Source organism: Miscanthus floridulus, chromosome 9 (assembly GCF_019320115.1).
Source record: "Miscanthus floridulus cultivar M001 chromosome 9, ASM1932011v1, whole genome shotgun sequence".
Taxonomy (NCBI): domain Eukaryota; kingdom Viridiplantae; phylum Streptophyta; class Magnoliopsida; order Poales; family Poaceae; genus Miscanthus; species Miscanthus floridulus.
The window spans coordinates 105,183,182-105,197,999 of record NC_089588.1 but is presented as its reverse complement, the minus strand read 5'-3'; the positions used below and the strand labels follow the sequence as shown (position 1 = coordinate 105,197,999).

Below are 14,818 nucleotides of genomic sequence, written 5' to 3'. Positions count from 1 at the left end.
ACAAAAGGCAGCGCTGATATCAGTCCTAGAGGAAGGCAGTCCAAGAGAGTGAAGTCAACTTGACCTGGAGAGTTGACTTATGTATCTGAGAAGAACAAGCAAAACCGTGCAAAAGTGAAGTGCCACCAGGCTACAGGATCTTGCTCTTATGCTGTAAAGTTGCAATCATTTGTAAGTGATGCTTGTGTTTTATTGTTACTCTAGCCTTTGTATAAACAGAAACTCATGTGCACTATTAATAGAAGCAATAGTGGCAGGAGCCTAAGGCCCCCTTTGGAACGTAGGATCGGAAAAACGTAGGAACAGGAAAAATGCAGGAATATGATTGGAATCATGTGAAAAACAGAGAAATAAAAAATAGAGGAATTTTGTTAGAAAGGGTGTTTGGTTTTGTACAGGAAAAACACAGGAAACAAATACAATGAGGTTTCACTAGATGTTTTTTTCCATTATTTTTCCTATAAAAGTTGAAGGATAGAAAACTTTTCTATGGTTTTCCTTCCCTCATTTCTTCCTATGAACCCAAGGCCTCTACGGTGCTGATTCCATAGGATTACTGATTTCTATATTTTTTCTTTGGAAATCCTATGTACCAAAGGGGCCCTAAATTTGGCATCATCATTTAATTTTGAAGTTGCAATACCTGTGCATTGTGCTTATCTAATCCATATCTATAACCTACTGTTTACTGCTTGAATTTCGTAGTATGTAATCCATATCAGTACCTCTGCGTTGTCGTTATGTAGAGGGTGTTTGGTTGAGGGCCACCGGCCGCCACACCACAAACTATGGCTCGCCATGGGAACCGAAGCAGCTATTTGGTTGCTGACTTAAATGAGGCTGCCACAGCTTTACTCAGTAGAGAATGAGCCACATGAGTGTGGCAGATAAAAACCCTGCCACTGCCACAACTCGCCACAGCGTGGCTATGTGTGGCCAAGATCCAAACAGTCTCATAATCCATATCAATATGAAACATGCGTTACTTGTTATGAACTAATCTCTTGGGTTTTCAATTAACGTCCTCTTCCACTATCTGTAACCTAATGTTTACTACTTGAATTTCACTAGAAGCTATGGAAACTATGCGAGCAGAACCTATTGTTGATGGGCACAAACCAATGACAAGTGTTGATGTTGTTCCCACGGTCCTTTGCCTCTCCCATGGCTTGGTCCACTCCCAAGTCAGCGGCAACACCCTTTATTTAAGAATTCTGGTATCCCGATAAGCTCCACCAGAACAGAGACATCGGTGGAGAGAATGCTTCAGGAACACATGTTGCAGAACAGGAAAGTTCCGCTAACGTCATCGAACAAGTGGATGAACTGAAGAGAAAGATAGAAAAGACTGAAAGACAGTTCGAGGAGTTCAAGATATAGCAACAGGAGGAGTACAATAAGCTACATGAGGATATCATGCGCTTCAGCTCTTCTTCTGGTAACTCAGTCATCAACTCTGTTGGCTTGATGTAGTGAACATTTGTGGTTTGATGTGTGTACTCATGTGCCGCTTTGATGTGGTGAAACTATTAGCGGGTTGCTGCTGAAGTGTAAACATGAATTTGTTGTATTTGATTGTCATGCTGAATAATTATGTAGACATCGTCGAATAATTATGTAGTCAATCAGTACAGCAGTGATGATCTTGAATTACTTTTATGATGAATTGATTGTTGGGCACGTGGTAGAACCTAGGCAGGCCACGTGATCAAATAAAAATGCAATATGTGGACAAACTAGTGCATGACACGTGAAATAGCCATGGCACGACACGTGGGCTAATAAAAATCCAACACGTGGAAGGAAGCCGTCAAGCCACGTGGCCGAATAAAAAAAACAAAACGTGGATGGACAACACCATGACACATGGTCGAATACGAAATGGCCATGTGGACCAATAAAAATACGACACATGGTCCAATGAAGAAATGACACATGACCCAGCCACAACACGACACGTGTGCCAATAGAAAATAGACATATGGAACAACAGGGGCCGACACGTGGTCCATTAAGAACCTAAAACGTTCAAGAACCAGAGATGGCCATGTTGTCCAATAACAAGGTGACACATAACTGAACCATCTTCAATGCAACCGGCTATAGCAGGTACACATGGAAAGCATGTCCAACGAAAGAAACCACTAGTGTGGATGCCCCCCTGCAACGCATGCCAAAGCAGTTCTATGACGTTTAGTTTTCATCATAGATCCATCCACATCTATGACAAATTTCTAAAATCATCATAGAATATCAAGAATGATGTGACTTCTATGACAAACCATTTTTCATCATAAGTTCGTCATAAAACTGAAATTATGACGAATTTGGCTCCTTCAATGATGAAAGCTGTTCGTCATAGAACTGGATATTCCTAGTAGTGTGCTGGACTACTCGAGTAGAAGCATGACCTAATCTATGGTGCCATAAGGACGCTTAGGGCTTGGCGGCGCTGAGCACTTGCTTATTCTAGACTCCCTTTGGAGGGTAAAGACCCTCTTCACATCTGCCTTGGAGGAGCGTACTCCTCGTTTCCCGATCCTTAACAGAAAAATGATCAGGGTGAAATTCAAAAAAGACATTATTGTCACGTGTAAGATGATTAATAGATAACAAACTTCTATTGGCTTGAGGAACATGGAGAACACGATTTAGATGAAGAGTACTAGTAGGGGAATGCAAAATACTAGATCCAATGTGCCGTTCCTCCATACCTGATCTACTGGCAGTGTAAACTTGGTCATGGCCACCATACTTCTCATGAGCAGTGAGCTTCTCCAGGTCGCTGGTCACATGATCCGTCGCATAGGTATCCATGTACTAGTTTGTATCTATCCCGTAGGAGCTGGCTGATGTAGCGCTCTTCTACGACCGACCTATAAAGGTAGAGTCAAACCTCTTGAAACAGTGAAGCACAGTGTGGCCCTCCTTGTTGCAGAGCTGGCAGATGACTCTAGATGAGGTGCTGCAATGACCACAGCCACCACCTCGACCACCAGTCTTCTAGCCACGCCCACCGCTGCGGCTGCCACCACAGCCACACGATGGACCACCATCACGACCACATCTGGTGGCCATGTTCACAGAGGAGTTGGATCCCCCGCCATGAAGGAGCTTGATGAGCTGCTCAAAACTCACGGGCTGAGTATAGAGCTCGCCCACCGTGATGGGCTTGACCCTTGCCGCAATAGCAGACACGACAGGGTTGTAGTCGACGTCGAGACCGGTCAGAATGTATGTTCATCCTCAAGGCGCCTGCCTATAGACACCATTTCATCTACACTGAGATGCAAACATCTCCTCAATCGTGGCCCAATCTGCTGCAGCAGATTCAGCCAACGAGATTTGACCAAAGATTTCCTTGGACAGCGAGGGCAAGATGAAACTGAGGGCCTGCTGGTCCTTGGCAATCCATGGATCATAATCTGGGTTAGGTTTGGGTTCAGCCTTTTTGTCATCGCCGGCATCGAGAAATGGTGAGGGCGGTTTGGTGGTGGGGCTAATGAAGCTAGCGAGTTGGGCGCCCTTGATGGCAGAAAGGACTTGTGCCTTCCACAGAGGATGATTGCTGTGAGTGAGCTTCTCGCTCACGTAGAAGCCGATCGATGGAGCTGCAGGCGCTGCGGAGAAGGAAGAGGGGAACCTATGGAACGCCATGGGAAGTTTCCATGAGGATAAGGGCTCTGATACCATGTGAAAGTGGAGGGAATGAGATGCCTTCCCTAGGCTCTCGGTTATATGTTAAATATGTCAAGAACAGCCCCATGGCGTGGCTTGTACAAGGGTCAAAGATTACAACAACTTACAGTACAAACAAGATACTAACTAACCTCCTATCTTAGATTACAAGCCAAGTAACAACCTGGATAAGGGCGCGTGGCCCATAGACTATCGCCTATCTTAACAGATGTATATTTTTTGGGTAACAAAATGACACATGTACATACTTATATTCTACTTTTATTAGTCCACCGTTGACTAGATTGCTTGGTCCTGTGTATGGAATTCTAGCGCACAATTGGACATGATGCCCACACCTGCCCAAGATGTCCCTCTCACATATGAAAGACCTCTCAATATGTATGGTCACAACTGGCCAGATGGGCAGGATAGATTCCCCAACTCTTGTGTCCCAGTTGCTGTGGTGTTGACTTTCTAAGACCCTACAGCTCGTGCAAGTGTTCAACCACGCCAGGATTTGATTTGCCCTCCACACTTGCAGTTTACAGGATCAATCATAGATTTTGGACTGATGAACAGGGACAGTCTGACTCATATATGTATGCAATATTTTGCTTTCTTTCTGTGCATGCAGGACAACCGATTCTACAGGTTGCTTTGATCAGTCTAAATGGCAGAAGAGATAGTCAGTTCTGCAGTGGCCCAGGAGGCTATTAACCATGTCTTATAAAGAATCAAGGAGGGTTATGCAGAGAAGTCAGATGCAAAGGAGCACATATAGAGGATGGAGATGGCGCAAATCAGGCTAGAAGCTGCCCTTGAGACATCCAACAAGTGGAACATCACCAGCGTGCCACTGCTGCACTGGCAAAGCAAGCTCAAGCGTGTAACACAGGAGTGCGACCACACTTTGCGCCGATGTAGGCAGCGATTACAAGAAGAGGAAGAAGTGAAACAAGGGCTATAGAGCTCCTCCTTTCCTAAGAGGATCACTCAGACTGCCATGTCATTTGTTTCAACAATGTTTAGCGGTGGTAACAATGATGAGGTGGGAGGACCCACCGCTGTCTGGCAATTCGAGCGGTTTGCAGATGGTGCAAACGATTCTTGAGGTACGTGGAGCTTGGTGGCACACCATGCAGATACATGTTCTCCATGCCTCTTATACGCCATCTTCTCGCTGACAAAGGAACAAAGTATTGCTTTGTTTGCGGGGGACAACATCTCTCATTTATTCTTCAGCCCTTTAGTCCACCCAACCGTGGGATGGAAGGGACCCTAGAATTCTTACTTGAAGATAGCAATGCGCTAGAGAACAATTTCATTCCTGGCCTCAGCTTACGGCTCTCTGAGAGTACTGACATAGTTGGGGTTGCAGTCAGATGCTTTCATCTGTTCATTCCATACTTGAGCTCACAACCGAGATTGTGAAGACAAAGCTAACCCAGGTACCATTGCAAGACTTTTGCTGGGTGTTTGATAATTGTTCAATTTATGGCTGTGATGAACATGTCCACACCATGTGTTCTAAATGGTTTCCACAAAACCTATTTTGTTGTCAACAAGAAGACCATCCCCACGTCCAGAGTCCCTCTTTAGTATAGGGTCGAGATGGCTGATTAGAGGGGGGGGGGTGAACAGTCCTTTCTAAAATTAATTGTGTCGGCTAACAATAACAAATACAGAATTAAAACTATCAGTCTAGCCAAGACTACACCCCTCTATCTAAGTTATCAAGCACCTTGGAAAGATCCTAAACAAGCAACCAAGGTGCCGGGCTAGCTAGAGCTCACCTAACCAATTCTAGGAGCAAGGTCACACAAACCTATGCCACTAGTACTTCAAGCACGAGGGAGCTTCTACACAACTAGTAAGCAAAAGCACAAAGCTCCTAAGCTCACTAGCAATGCACAATAACAAGGCAACTAATGTCAAATTAGAGAGTGCAAATTACTTAGCTACACAAACTAAGCAATGTGACTAACAAGGTTACTAAAACCAAATTAGCCACGCAAGGGAGCTACTTCTATGCTACACAAGCAAGAAGGTAACTAGCAAGCTACACAAGTAAACTAATTATAAGAGCAACTACACAAGCGCAATGTATATGAAAGTAAATACAAACTTGTGTAATGGGGATGCAAACCAATGGGAAGACAAGGATGACACGGTGATTTTTCTCCCGAAGTTCACGTGCTTGCCAACACACTAGTCCCCGTTGTGTCGACCGCTCACTTGGTGGTTCGATGGCTAATTGGCATCACCCACCAAGCCCACACGTTGGGTAACGCAAGAACCTACCCCAAAAGTGAGGGTGGCTCAATGACATGCTCTACTAGAGTTGCTCTTCGTGATCCCCGCAGGGTGAGCACAATCCCCCGCACAAATCCACCTCTAGAGCACCGCACAATCTTCTTGCGTGCTTCAACGGAGTCACAAGCCACCAAGCCATCTAGGAGGTGGCAATCTCCAAGAGTAACAAGCACCACCGGCTTGCAATACGATCACCTAGTGCCACTCAATGCAACCTCACGATGCAATCGCACTAGAGTCGCTCACTCACTCAATCGGATGAACACTATCAAGCAAGAGTGAGTTAGAGGGCTCCCAAGCACCACCACACAAGCCACCAAGGCTCTAGTGTGCTCAGCAAGCAACCCAAGGCCGGCCAACGGCTCTATTTATAACCCCACGAACAAATAGAGCCGTTACCCCTTCACTATGTTGAAAACACGCTGACCGGACATGCTTTTATTATTGACCGGATGCACAGGTCGCCAGCATCCGGTCACACCAAGGCTGCCACGCATCCCTGCGTTTGAAACTAGCCGTTGTCGCCAACGGCTAAATCATCCGCGTGCTCTGTTAGTCACTCGACCGGACTCACTCTTCGGACGACTGGACTCCCCGCGAGCTAGCGTCCGGTCAAGTCCAGAGACGATCCAGAGACGTCAAAATGTGACCGGATGCGCCAGATCAGACATGACCAGACTCGCCCCGAAGTAAGGTCCTTTTCTGCTGAAAACCCGAGCGACACCAAGACATGACCGGACGCTTTGAACAGTGTTCCAACAAAGTCCGGTCGAGGAACACCTCCATAGTCCGATTGCCAAGCCGAGCCACGCGTCCTCTAGAACACATGACCAGACGGTGATTTCATCGATCGGACGCGCCCCTGCACAGAGTCCGATCGCCTCTAGCTGCTGCTCCAACTCTGTTCGTCAACAACAGGATGCGGTGGCCAGTGCGTTCGGTCACTCTCTCTCACACACAAAATCTCAACAAGAAATTGTTGCTGGGAAAGAAGAATTGCCGGTTGAGCTCAATTCTCTCTCACTGACACCTCATTGACACGCATGCAAGCATGTCGCCTTCCACTATTTATCAACAAGAATTTCTTGTTGACAAAGGAGAATTGCTTGCTGAGAATAGCACCACTAAAATCACCTTTTTATGTGCTATTTCTTCTCCATTTTCAACACCCTTGCAAATGTACCAACACCACCAAGTGTACACCACTAAGTGCAAATGTGTTAGCATTTTCATAAACATTTTTCAAAGGATTAGACACTCAACTTGCCACGCCACTCGATCCTAGCAACGATGCAAAGTTAGATCACTCGAGTGGCACTAGATGACCGATATGCAATCAAGTTTGCTCCTCTTGATAGTACGGCCATCTATCCTAAACCTGGTCATCAACTTCTCTACACGCCTATGACCAGTGAAATGAAATGCCCTAGGTTATACTTTTGCCTTGCGCATTTCATTCCATCTCCTTTGATGTCGATGCAACACATGCACTAACCAATCACCAAATGATATGATCCACTTCATATCATCACGTGATCGTATTGGTTCATCGATCTTGACTTCACTTTCTCTTCACCGTTGCCTCGGTCCATCAGTGCCAAGTCATCACTCAACTTGCCCTTCACACTTGCAACTGGTTTGTCGAGCCAAGTCTTGTCTTGATCTTCTCCACCTTGATCACATGATTCCATGTCATGTCTCATATGCAATGAGCTCCTTCATCATATGTGTGAGCTTTGCAACAAATCCAAGCCATTTCACCTCATGGCATGTATTGCTCACACACATATACCTGTGGACTAATCACATGTGTATCTCATTCAAACACATATTAGTCCACCTAAGTTGTCACTCAATTACCAAAACCAAACAAGGACCTTTCATTCAGAATCTTTACCATGTGGTATATACTTGGAACCAGTTATCCAAGTGTATTTGCTAGGACACGTTGCACTGTCAGCTAGGAACAACGGGCAGAGGAAAATTGTCGATGGTGAAAGCCAAACATGCCCCACGGGAGACTTTCCATATCTGAAACTTGGAGCACACTTCTGGCCTCATGCCTCTTCTGAAGATTTGTCACCTGCTGTCAGGGGTTCAGCATCAGAGATAATCAGTGATGAAGCTAAACAACGTGGCATGTATCACATGATGTATGCAAACATTTCCTTTGAACAGCTGGGATAGATAATGATGCCAAAAGCAGTAGATTGCCTTTGTGGGAATGTGGCAGCTACCTTGTATCAGATGCTGTGGAAGTCCAAGCATGGCAGTGCCTTCATTCGGTTCGAGAAGACCTCATGGAGAGAATCCACTAGGAAAGACAAAGTTGGAAAATGTTGTAAGCAATGGAGGGAGAATAAGGTTCCGGTTCAGGGATGGACAAGTGGTAACAATGAGTTCATTGGCTCATGGATTGAGCACACGCCTGCTCTGTTGTAGGGCTCAGTCGTCGACTATTGGTTTGAGAAAGAGAAGCGATCAACACTACCGTTATTATTCAAAACTAATGGCTGCACCCATGATTGTCCAATCATGTTGTCGACTTTGCAAGATCACAGATATTTGGCTAGGAAGCTCAAGTTGTCCTGCACGTTCAAACCCTAAAGGATTTCCAGTTGCTTGTACTAACTTGATGTACATAATAAAGTTCAACAGATGGTGAAACGACCAAAACAAAAGTTGTAGATCTCTGAAAGTTATGCAACTTTATAGTTGACAACTTTTTCATTTGAAATCATTTATGCATCGAAAATCTACATTTGAATTTCTCACATTTTAAATTTGAATTTTTCAAACAACATCAGATGGAGAAACGACTAAAACCAAAGTTGTGTATCTCAAAAGGTTATGCAACTATGTAGTTGACAACCTTTTCATTTGAAATCATCTATACACGGAAAATCTACGTTTGAATTTCTCACATTTGAAATTCAAATATTTCAAATGACCTCTGACGGAGAAAGAACCAAAACAAAAGTTGTAGATCTCAAAAAAGTTATGAAACTTTGTAGTTGACAACTTTTTTATTTAAATTTGTTTAGAATCAATAATACTTATGTGAAAATCAGATGAAGATAAAATGAGGAGGACGGTAATCCCAAATAGATACAAGTGTGTCATGTTTGGAGTGGTTAGGGAACGAACACGCAAGGTCTGAGGCTGCGCACGTTTTTCACGCGAATAGTTGCTGGACTTGCTACGGTGCGCGTGTGGCTGTCGGGTCTCCCGAGATTGAGTTTTTTTTCTATTTATTGGGCCCAAATTTCTTATTTATGGACAATAATTTCTAGAGGCATCTCGAAATACAGCAAATCAATTTCTAGAGGTGGCTGGAGAACCGTCTCAATAAATCGTTCATTTGTAGAGATGAAAGAGCAAAGGCGGCTGGGCCAACCGCCTTTATAGAGGCATCGGCCACCTTTGAAGAGATTTTCTGTAGTAGTGACAAATAATAAATAGTTAAAATCATATATTTAACTGACAACTATAGCACAGGCGTTATATGACTCATGTAATAGTGATATTTTGAATATCATAGTGGTAGTATATTTTTTGGGTAACAACACGACACATGTACATACTTATATTCTACGTTTATTAGTCCACCGTCGACTAGATTGCGCGGTCTTGATCGCGATTTTGTCTGTGCTGTGATATGATCCGTACATCAGCCTCACTGCTACTTTGCCTCTACATCAGTTATTAATTGTCTTTTCCCTATATTCAAAGTCCTCCTGTGTTGTTATCAATCTTGATAAATTTCCATGATGTCCCTCTCGTAAATGTAGTACCTCTCAATATGTAAGGTCACAACTGGCCGGCTGGGCAGGATAGATTCCCCAACTCTTGTTTCTGAGTTGCTGTGGTGTCAACTTTCTGAGACCCTACAGCTAGTGCAAGTGTTCAACCACGCGAGGTTTTGATTGCTCTCTGCACTTGCAGTTTACAGGATCAATCATAGATTTTAGACTGATGAACAGGGACAATCTGACTCATATATGTATGCAATATTTTGCTTTCTTTCCGTGCATGCAGGACAACCGATTCTACAGGTTGCTTTGATCAGTCTTAATGGCAGCAGAGATGGTCGGTTCTGCGGTGGCCCAGGAGGCTGTTAATGAAGTCTTATCAAGAATCAAAGAGGGTTATGCCGAGAAGTCAGATGCAAAGGAGCACATAGAGAGGATGGAGATGGCGCACATCAAGCTGGAAGCCGCCCTTGAGGCATCCAACAATTGGAACATCACTAGCCCGCCACTACTGCGCTGGAGGAGGAAGCTCAAGCGTGCCACACAGGAGTGCAACCGCACTTTGCGCCGGTGCAGGCAGCGATTGCAAGAAGAGGAAGAAGTGAAACAAGGGCTACAGAGCTCCTCCTTTCCTAAGAGGGTCGCTCATACTGCCATGTCATTTGTTTCGTCAATGTTTAGCAGCGGTAGCGACGACAAGCTAAGAGGATCCACTGCCGTCCGGCGATTTGAGCAGTTTGCTGATGGTGCCAGCGAGTTCTTGAGGTACGTGGAGCTTGGTGGCACACCATGCAGATACATGTTCTCTGTGCCTCTTATACGCCATCTTCTCGCTGGCAAAGGAACAAAGGATTGCTTTGTTCGTGGGGGCCAACATCTCTCACTTACTCTACAGCCCTTTAGTCTACCCAACCATGGGATGGGGGCGGACTTGGTATTCTTACTTGAAGATGGCAATATGCCAGAGAATAATTTCCTTCTTGCCCTCAGCTTACAGCTCTCTGAGAGTACTGACATAGTTGGGGTTGTAGTCAGATGCCTGCAGCTGTTCAAACCGTACTTGAGCTTCACAGCCGAGACTGTAAAGACAAAGCTGACCCAGATGCCATTGCAAGACTTGTGTTGGGTGTTTGATGCTTATTCAGTTTATGGCTGTGATGAACAACAGAACAGTCCTCACACCATGTGTTCTAAATGGTTTCGACCAAACCCATTTTGCTGTCAACAACTAGAACATCTCCATGCCCAGAGCTCCTCTTCAAAATCATTGACATGTGATATATACATGGCACCAGTTAGCCAAGTTTATTTGCTAGGACATGTTGCACTGTCAGTTGGGAACAATAGGCAGAGCGCAGTCATCAATGGCGAAAGCCAAACAAGCCCCACGAGAGACTTTCCATATCTGAAACTTGGAGCACACTTCTCGCCTCATGCCTCTTTTGAAGATTTGTCACCTACTGTTGGGGGTTCAGTGTCAGAGATAATCAACGATGAAGCCAAACATTGTGCCATGTATGCAAACATTTCCTTTGAACAGCTGGGCGAGATCACGATGCCAAAAGCAGTAGATTACCTTAGTAGGAATCTGGAAGCTACCTCATATCAGATGTCGTGGAAGTCCAAGCATGGAAGCGCATACCTTCGGGTCAAGAAGACCCCATGGAGAGCAACTACTAGGAAGGACAAAGTTGGAAAACGCTGTAAGCAACGGCAGGAGAAGAAGGTTCCAGCTCAGGGATGGACAGGTGCTAACAGTGAGTTCATTATTAGCTCGTGGGTTGCATACTGGCCTGCCCAGTTGCAGGGCTCGATCGTTGACAATTGGATTCAGAAACAAAAGCGATCCACACTACCGTTATTGAAAACTAATTCTTGCGTCCATGATTGTCCAATAATGTTGTTTTGGCAAGATTACAGTTATTGGGCAAGGAAGCTCAAGATGTCCAGCACGTTAAACCCCTGAAGGATTTCCACTTGTTTGTACTACCTTGATGTACACAAAAAGTTCAACTGTTGGTCTGTGATGCAAATATAAAATTATCTAGGTTTGACCTATAAATGTAATACTCCATTCCAAATTATAAGACATTTTCGAATTTCTAAATACATTGTTTTTACTATATATCTAGACATAGTGTATCATGACATTCCTTGGTCTTTTAAAGCTCGTGGGCTACGTTTGTTCCTGACGTGTGGCCGGTTTCTCGTGGGGCCGATCCACACATGTAAGTAATGTGAGCATACACGACAAAGCGTACGGAGGGTTTCATGAGAGCCTATGCTGATCGTCTGATTCAAACATGGGCGAAGGATCTGCAAAGTATTGAAGTTGAGAGTACGAAGTTTATTCATAGTATGCTACTATAAAGTTTTTAATTATTAGTAAAAAGTTTTTTTTAATTCAGCTACTAGCCGATGATCAGCAGGGAAAATATAAGATATGCGTGCAAATGGGTAAATGGGCCTACAACACCTGGGTTGGGTAAAAGAGTGATCCGCTTCCCGGCCCGCGCGCTAGTAACTGAAACAGCCAACGTCCATTGGTTTCTGTCTACGTGCGAGCGACCATGTCAACCGCTCCTCGTGGCATGGCAATGCTCTACAGTCTGGAAATGCAAACTCTAACAGGTGATGGTCGCACGGTTGCAACACCATGCGACCATCGTGCCAGCGCCGGCGGCACTGCTTCCGTCGAAGGCGAGTTAGGGTTTGGCCGTCTTCCCCGGCTCTAGATCTCTGGCGGCAGGCTAGCCTGGCAGTGGGTTGTGGTGGGTAGGCGGTGCTGCGAGATGGTGGAGCGCTACTGGCCTTGGTGGTAGAGGCAGCAGTTTGGGGGGGGGGGGGGACAGGTGCGGGGCAGTCTCGTCAGTGACCAGTTGATGGAGGCGGCGAGAGGTTAGGGTTGACGGGCGAGGGCGGAGGGCGGGCAGTGCAGCGAGGCGGCAAGTGGCTGGCGGCCGTGGGCAATGGTGAGAGGCGGCAGATGGCGGGGTCGCACACTCACGTGGGAGCGAGACCTGTTGTGCAATAACTCTGTCCTTCTGGAAATATCTCGCAGGTCTGGAAAGCCTCCATGCTCTTCGGTCTTCTCTTTTGAGTATCCCTCACCCACAAGGCAGCGCCGTGGTTGCTTCCTTCCTCCCTCCCATCTCTCACGGTCACAGTAGCTTCCACAATGTCACGCCTTACCATTATAAATAGCACACCAGTGGTGGAGTCAGAGCTAATAGGAAGAGGGCGGCAAATTAAGGTCTAGATCAGATATTCCTCAAATAAAGGACTACACTGCACTCACTACGAATCAATCTTCAATGGCATATGTATTATTTAGGACTCTTTTTGTTATATTTCTGATTTTCTTAGTTTCTACTATTATCATGATTTATTTCTAGTTCAAGAATTAGATTAATTGGATGAAGGCTGGAGACCTAAGGCAAATTAATTAATTTTGTTCCCCTTTTTTTTGTTAAGTTTTTCAGCTGTCTTATGTATCATAACACAAATGTTTATTTAATTGTTGTCTATATTCTTTCCATGCATGCATTTCATTATGTATGATTATTGTTGTCGGCTTAAAGACCCTCCCTATGCCCAAATAGGGGCCCTGGCCCTGCTTGTCATGGACTCGTGGTAACCTACCCGTGACACTGGTATGCATGCCGTCGGGTTCGGGTTCTTCTTTTTGCTCCAAGCTTTCCAGCCAAGATTTCTACGTTTAGTCGCCGTCGACTTTGACTCCGGTTGGTCTTACGGATGAATAATTCTGGCCCATATCTGACGCGTTCCTAGAGGTGTCTATATATCAATAAATTCTGGCGGTCTCCAAGATGTGATACATACGTCGACCTCAGTGCTTGTTGCCCTCTACTCCAAAGTCTTCAAAGTCTTCCTGTGTGCATATTCATCGCCACCAAGTGCGTGGTTGGCGGCGCAAACCTGTGTCGCCGGTGTTCTGGACCAGAAAGAAGGCAACCGAGAGCAACAGGAAAATTAATCTTGTCCAACCGTCCTCTACCTTTCTTTAGTCGAAGAGTGACGAATCCAGAGTAGCCTGCGTATTCAAAAATTGAATCGTGTAATGTATGTGAATCACGTACTCTCCGGATCTCTACGTGGACCACCGGTGTCGTAGATGAAGTATGGACCGTGACCAGCGGAGCCTGGGAAGGTGCTGTCGCTGTTCCGACGCCAACACGGACCATCACCGCCTTAGCCATGGCATCAGCAATGGTGATCCGCGGAGAAATTCGTCTCAGCAGAAGCGGCCCACGCCATGGTTTGCCCGTATCCCGCCGCTGGCCAACGATGACATCACTGACCGTCTGCTGCGCACCTGCAAAACCCGTCACATGACTTACCTCGGGGTTAGGAACTTAGACTTCAGATCATTTAGCAAGGCCAAAACTGCATCCTGGGAGGAGTTCGGCACAATTATGTCATCAACCTCTGTACATCATCACTTACAGTTAGCTGATATGCACTCTATGCCAACCTCAGAGTTTAATTTTACCCTCTACACAAAAGTCCTGCGTCCATATCACTCTTGACAAATTTCTGCGATGTCCCTCTCACAAGTAAAGTACCTCTCTATATTTTTTTTTTGCGAGGAAGTACCTCTCTATATGTATGATCACAATTCACAACTGACTGGCTGAGCAGGATAGACTGTCGAGTGTCATAGTGCTGGTACGACTGTCTGTGACACTACATCTAGTTCAAGTGTTCAACTGCGCCAGGTTTTGATTTCCTCTCCGCACTTGCACTTTACAAGATAGATTATAGATTTTAATCTGATGAACAGGGACAACCTGGCTCATTTATATGTACCGAATAATTTTCTTCCTCTCTCTGCATGCAGGACAACCGATTCTACAGCAGGTTTGTTTGATCAATCTTAATGGCAGCAGAGACGGTCAGTTCTGCACCAAGTCTTATCAAGAATCAAAGAGGGTTATGCAGAGAAGTCAGATGCAAAGGAGCATAGAGAGAGGATGGAGATGACGCACATCAGGCTAGAAGCCGCCCTTGAGACGTGCAACAAGTGGAACATCACCAGCGCGCCACTTCTG

General features: G+C 45.4%; 1 protein-coding gene and 1 pseudogene across 1 annotated transcript; one reads left to right on the top strand and one right to left on the bottom strand.

The window, feature by feature from the left end:
* Positions 1–3,125: 3,125 nt before the first annotated feature.
* LOC136484583 (small nucleolar RNA Z247) lies at positions 3,126–3,254 on the bottom strand (annotated as a pseudogene).
* A 6,543-nt stretch (positions 3,255–9,797) lies between these two features.
* On the top strand, positions 9,798–11,855 carry LOC136482536 (uncharacterized). The gene is made up of 2 exons (XM_066479743.1): positions 9,798–9,913; positions 10,033–11,855. The coding sequence occupies exon 2, from the start codon at positions 10,069–10,071 to the stop codon at positions 11,710–11,712; it is 1,644 nt and encodes a 547-aa protein (XP_066335840.1). The 5' UTR covers positions 9,798–9,913; positions 10,033–10,068; the 3' UTR covers positions 11,713–11,855.
* Positions 11,856–14,818: the final 2,963 nt, after the last annotated feature.

Coding starts and splice junctions, on each gene's coding strand:
- LOC136482536 (XM_066479743.1), top strand. CDS start 10,069: ATGGCAGCAGAGATGGTCGGTTCTGCGGTGGCCCAGGAGGCTGTTAAT.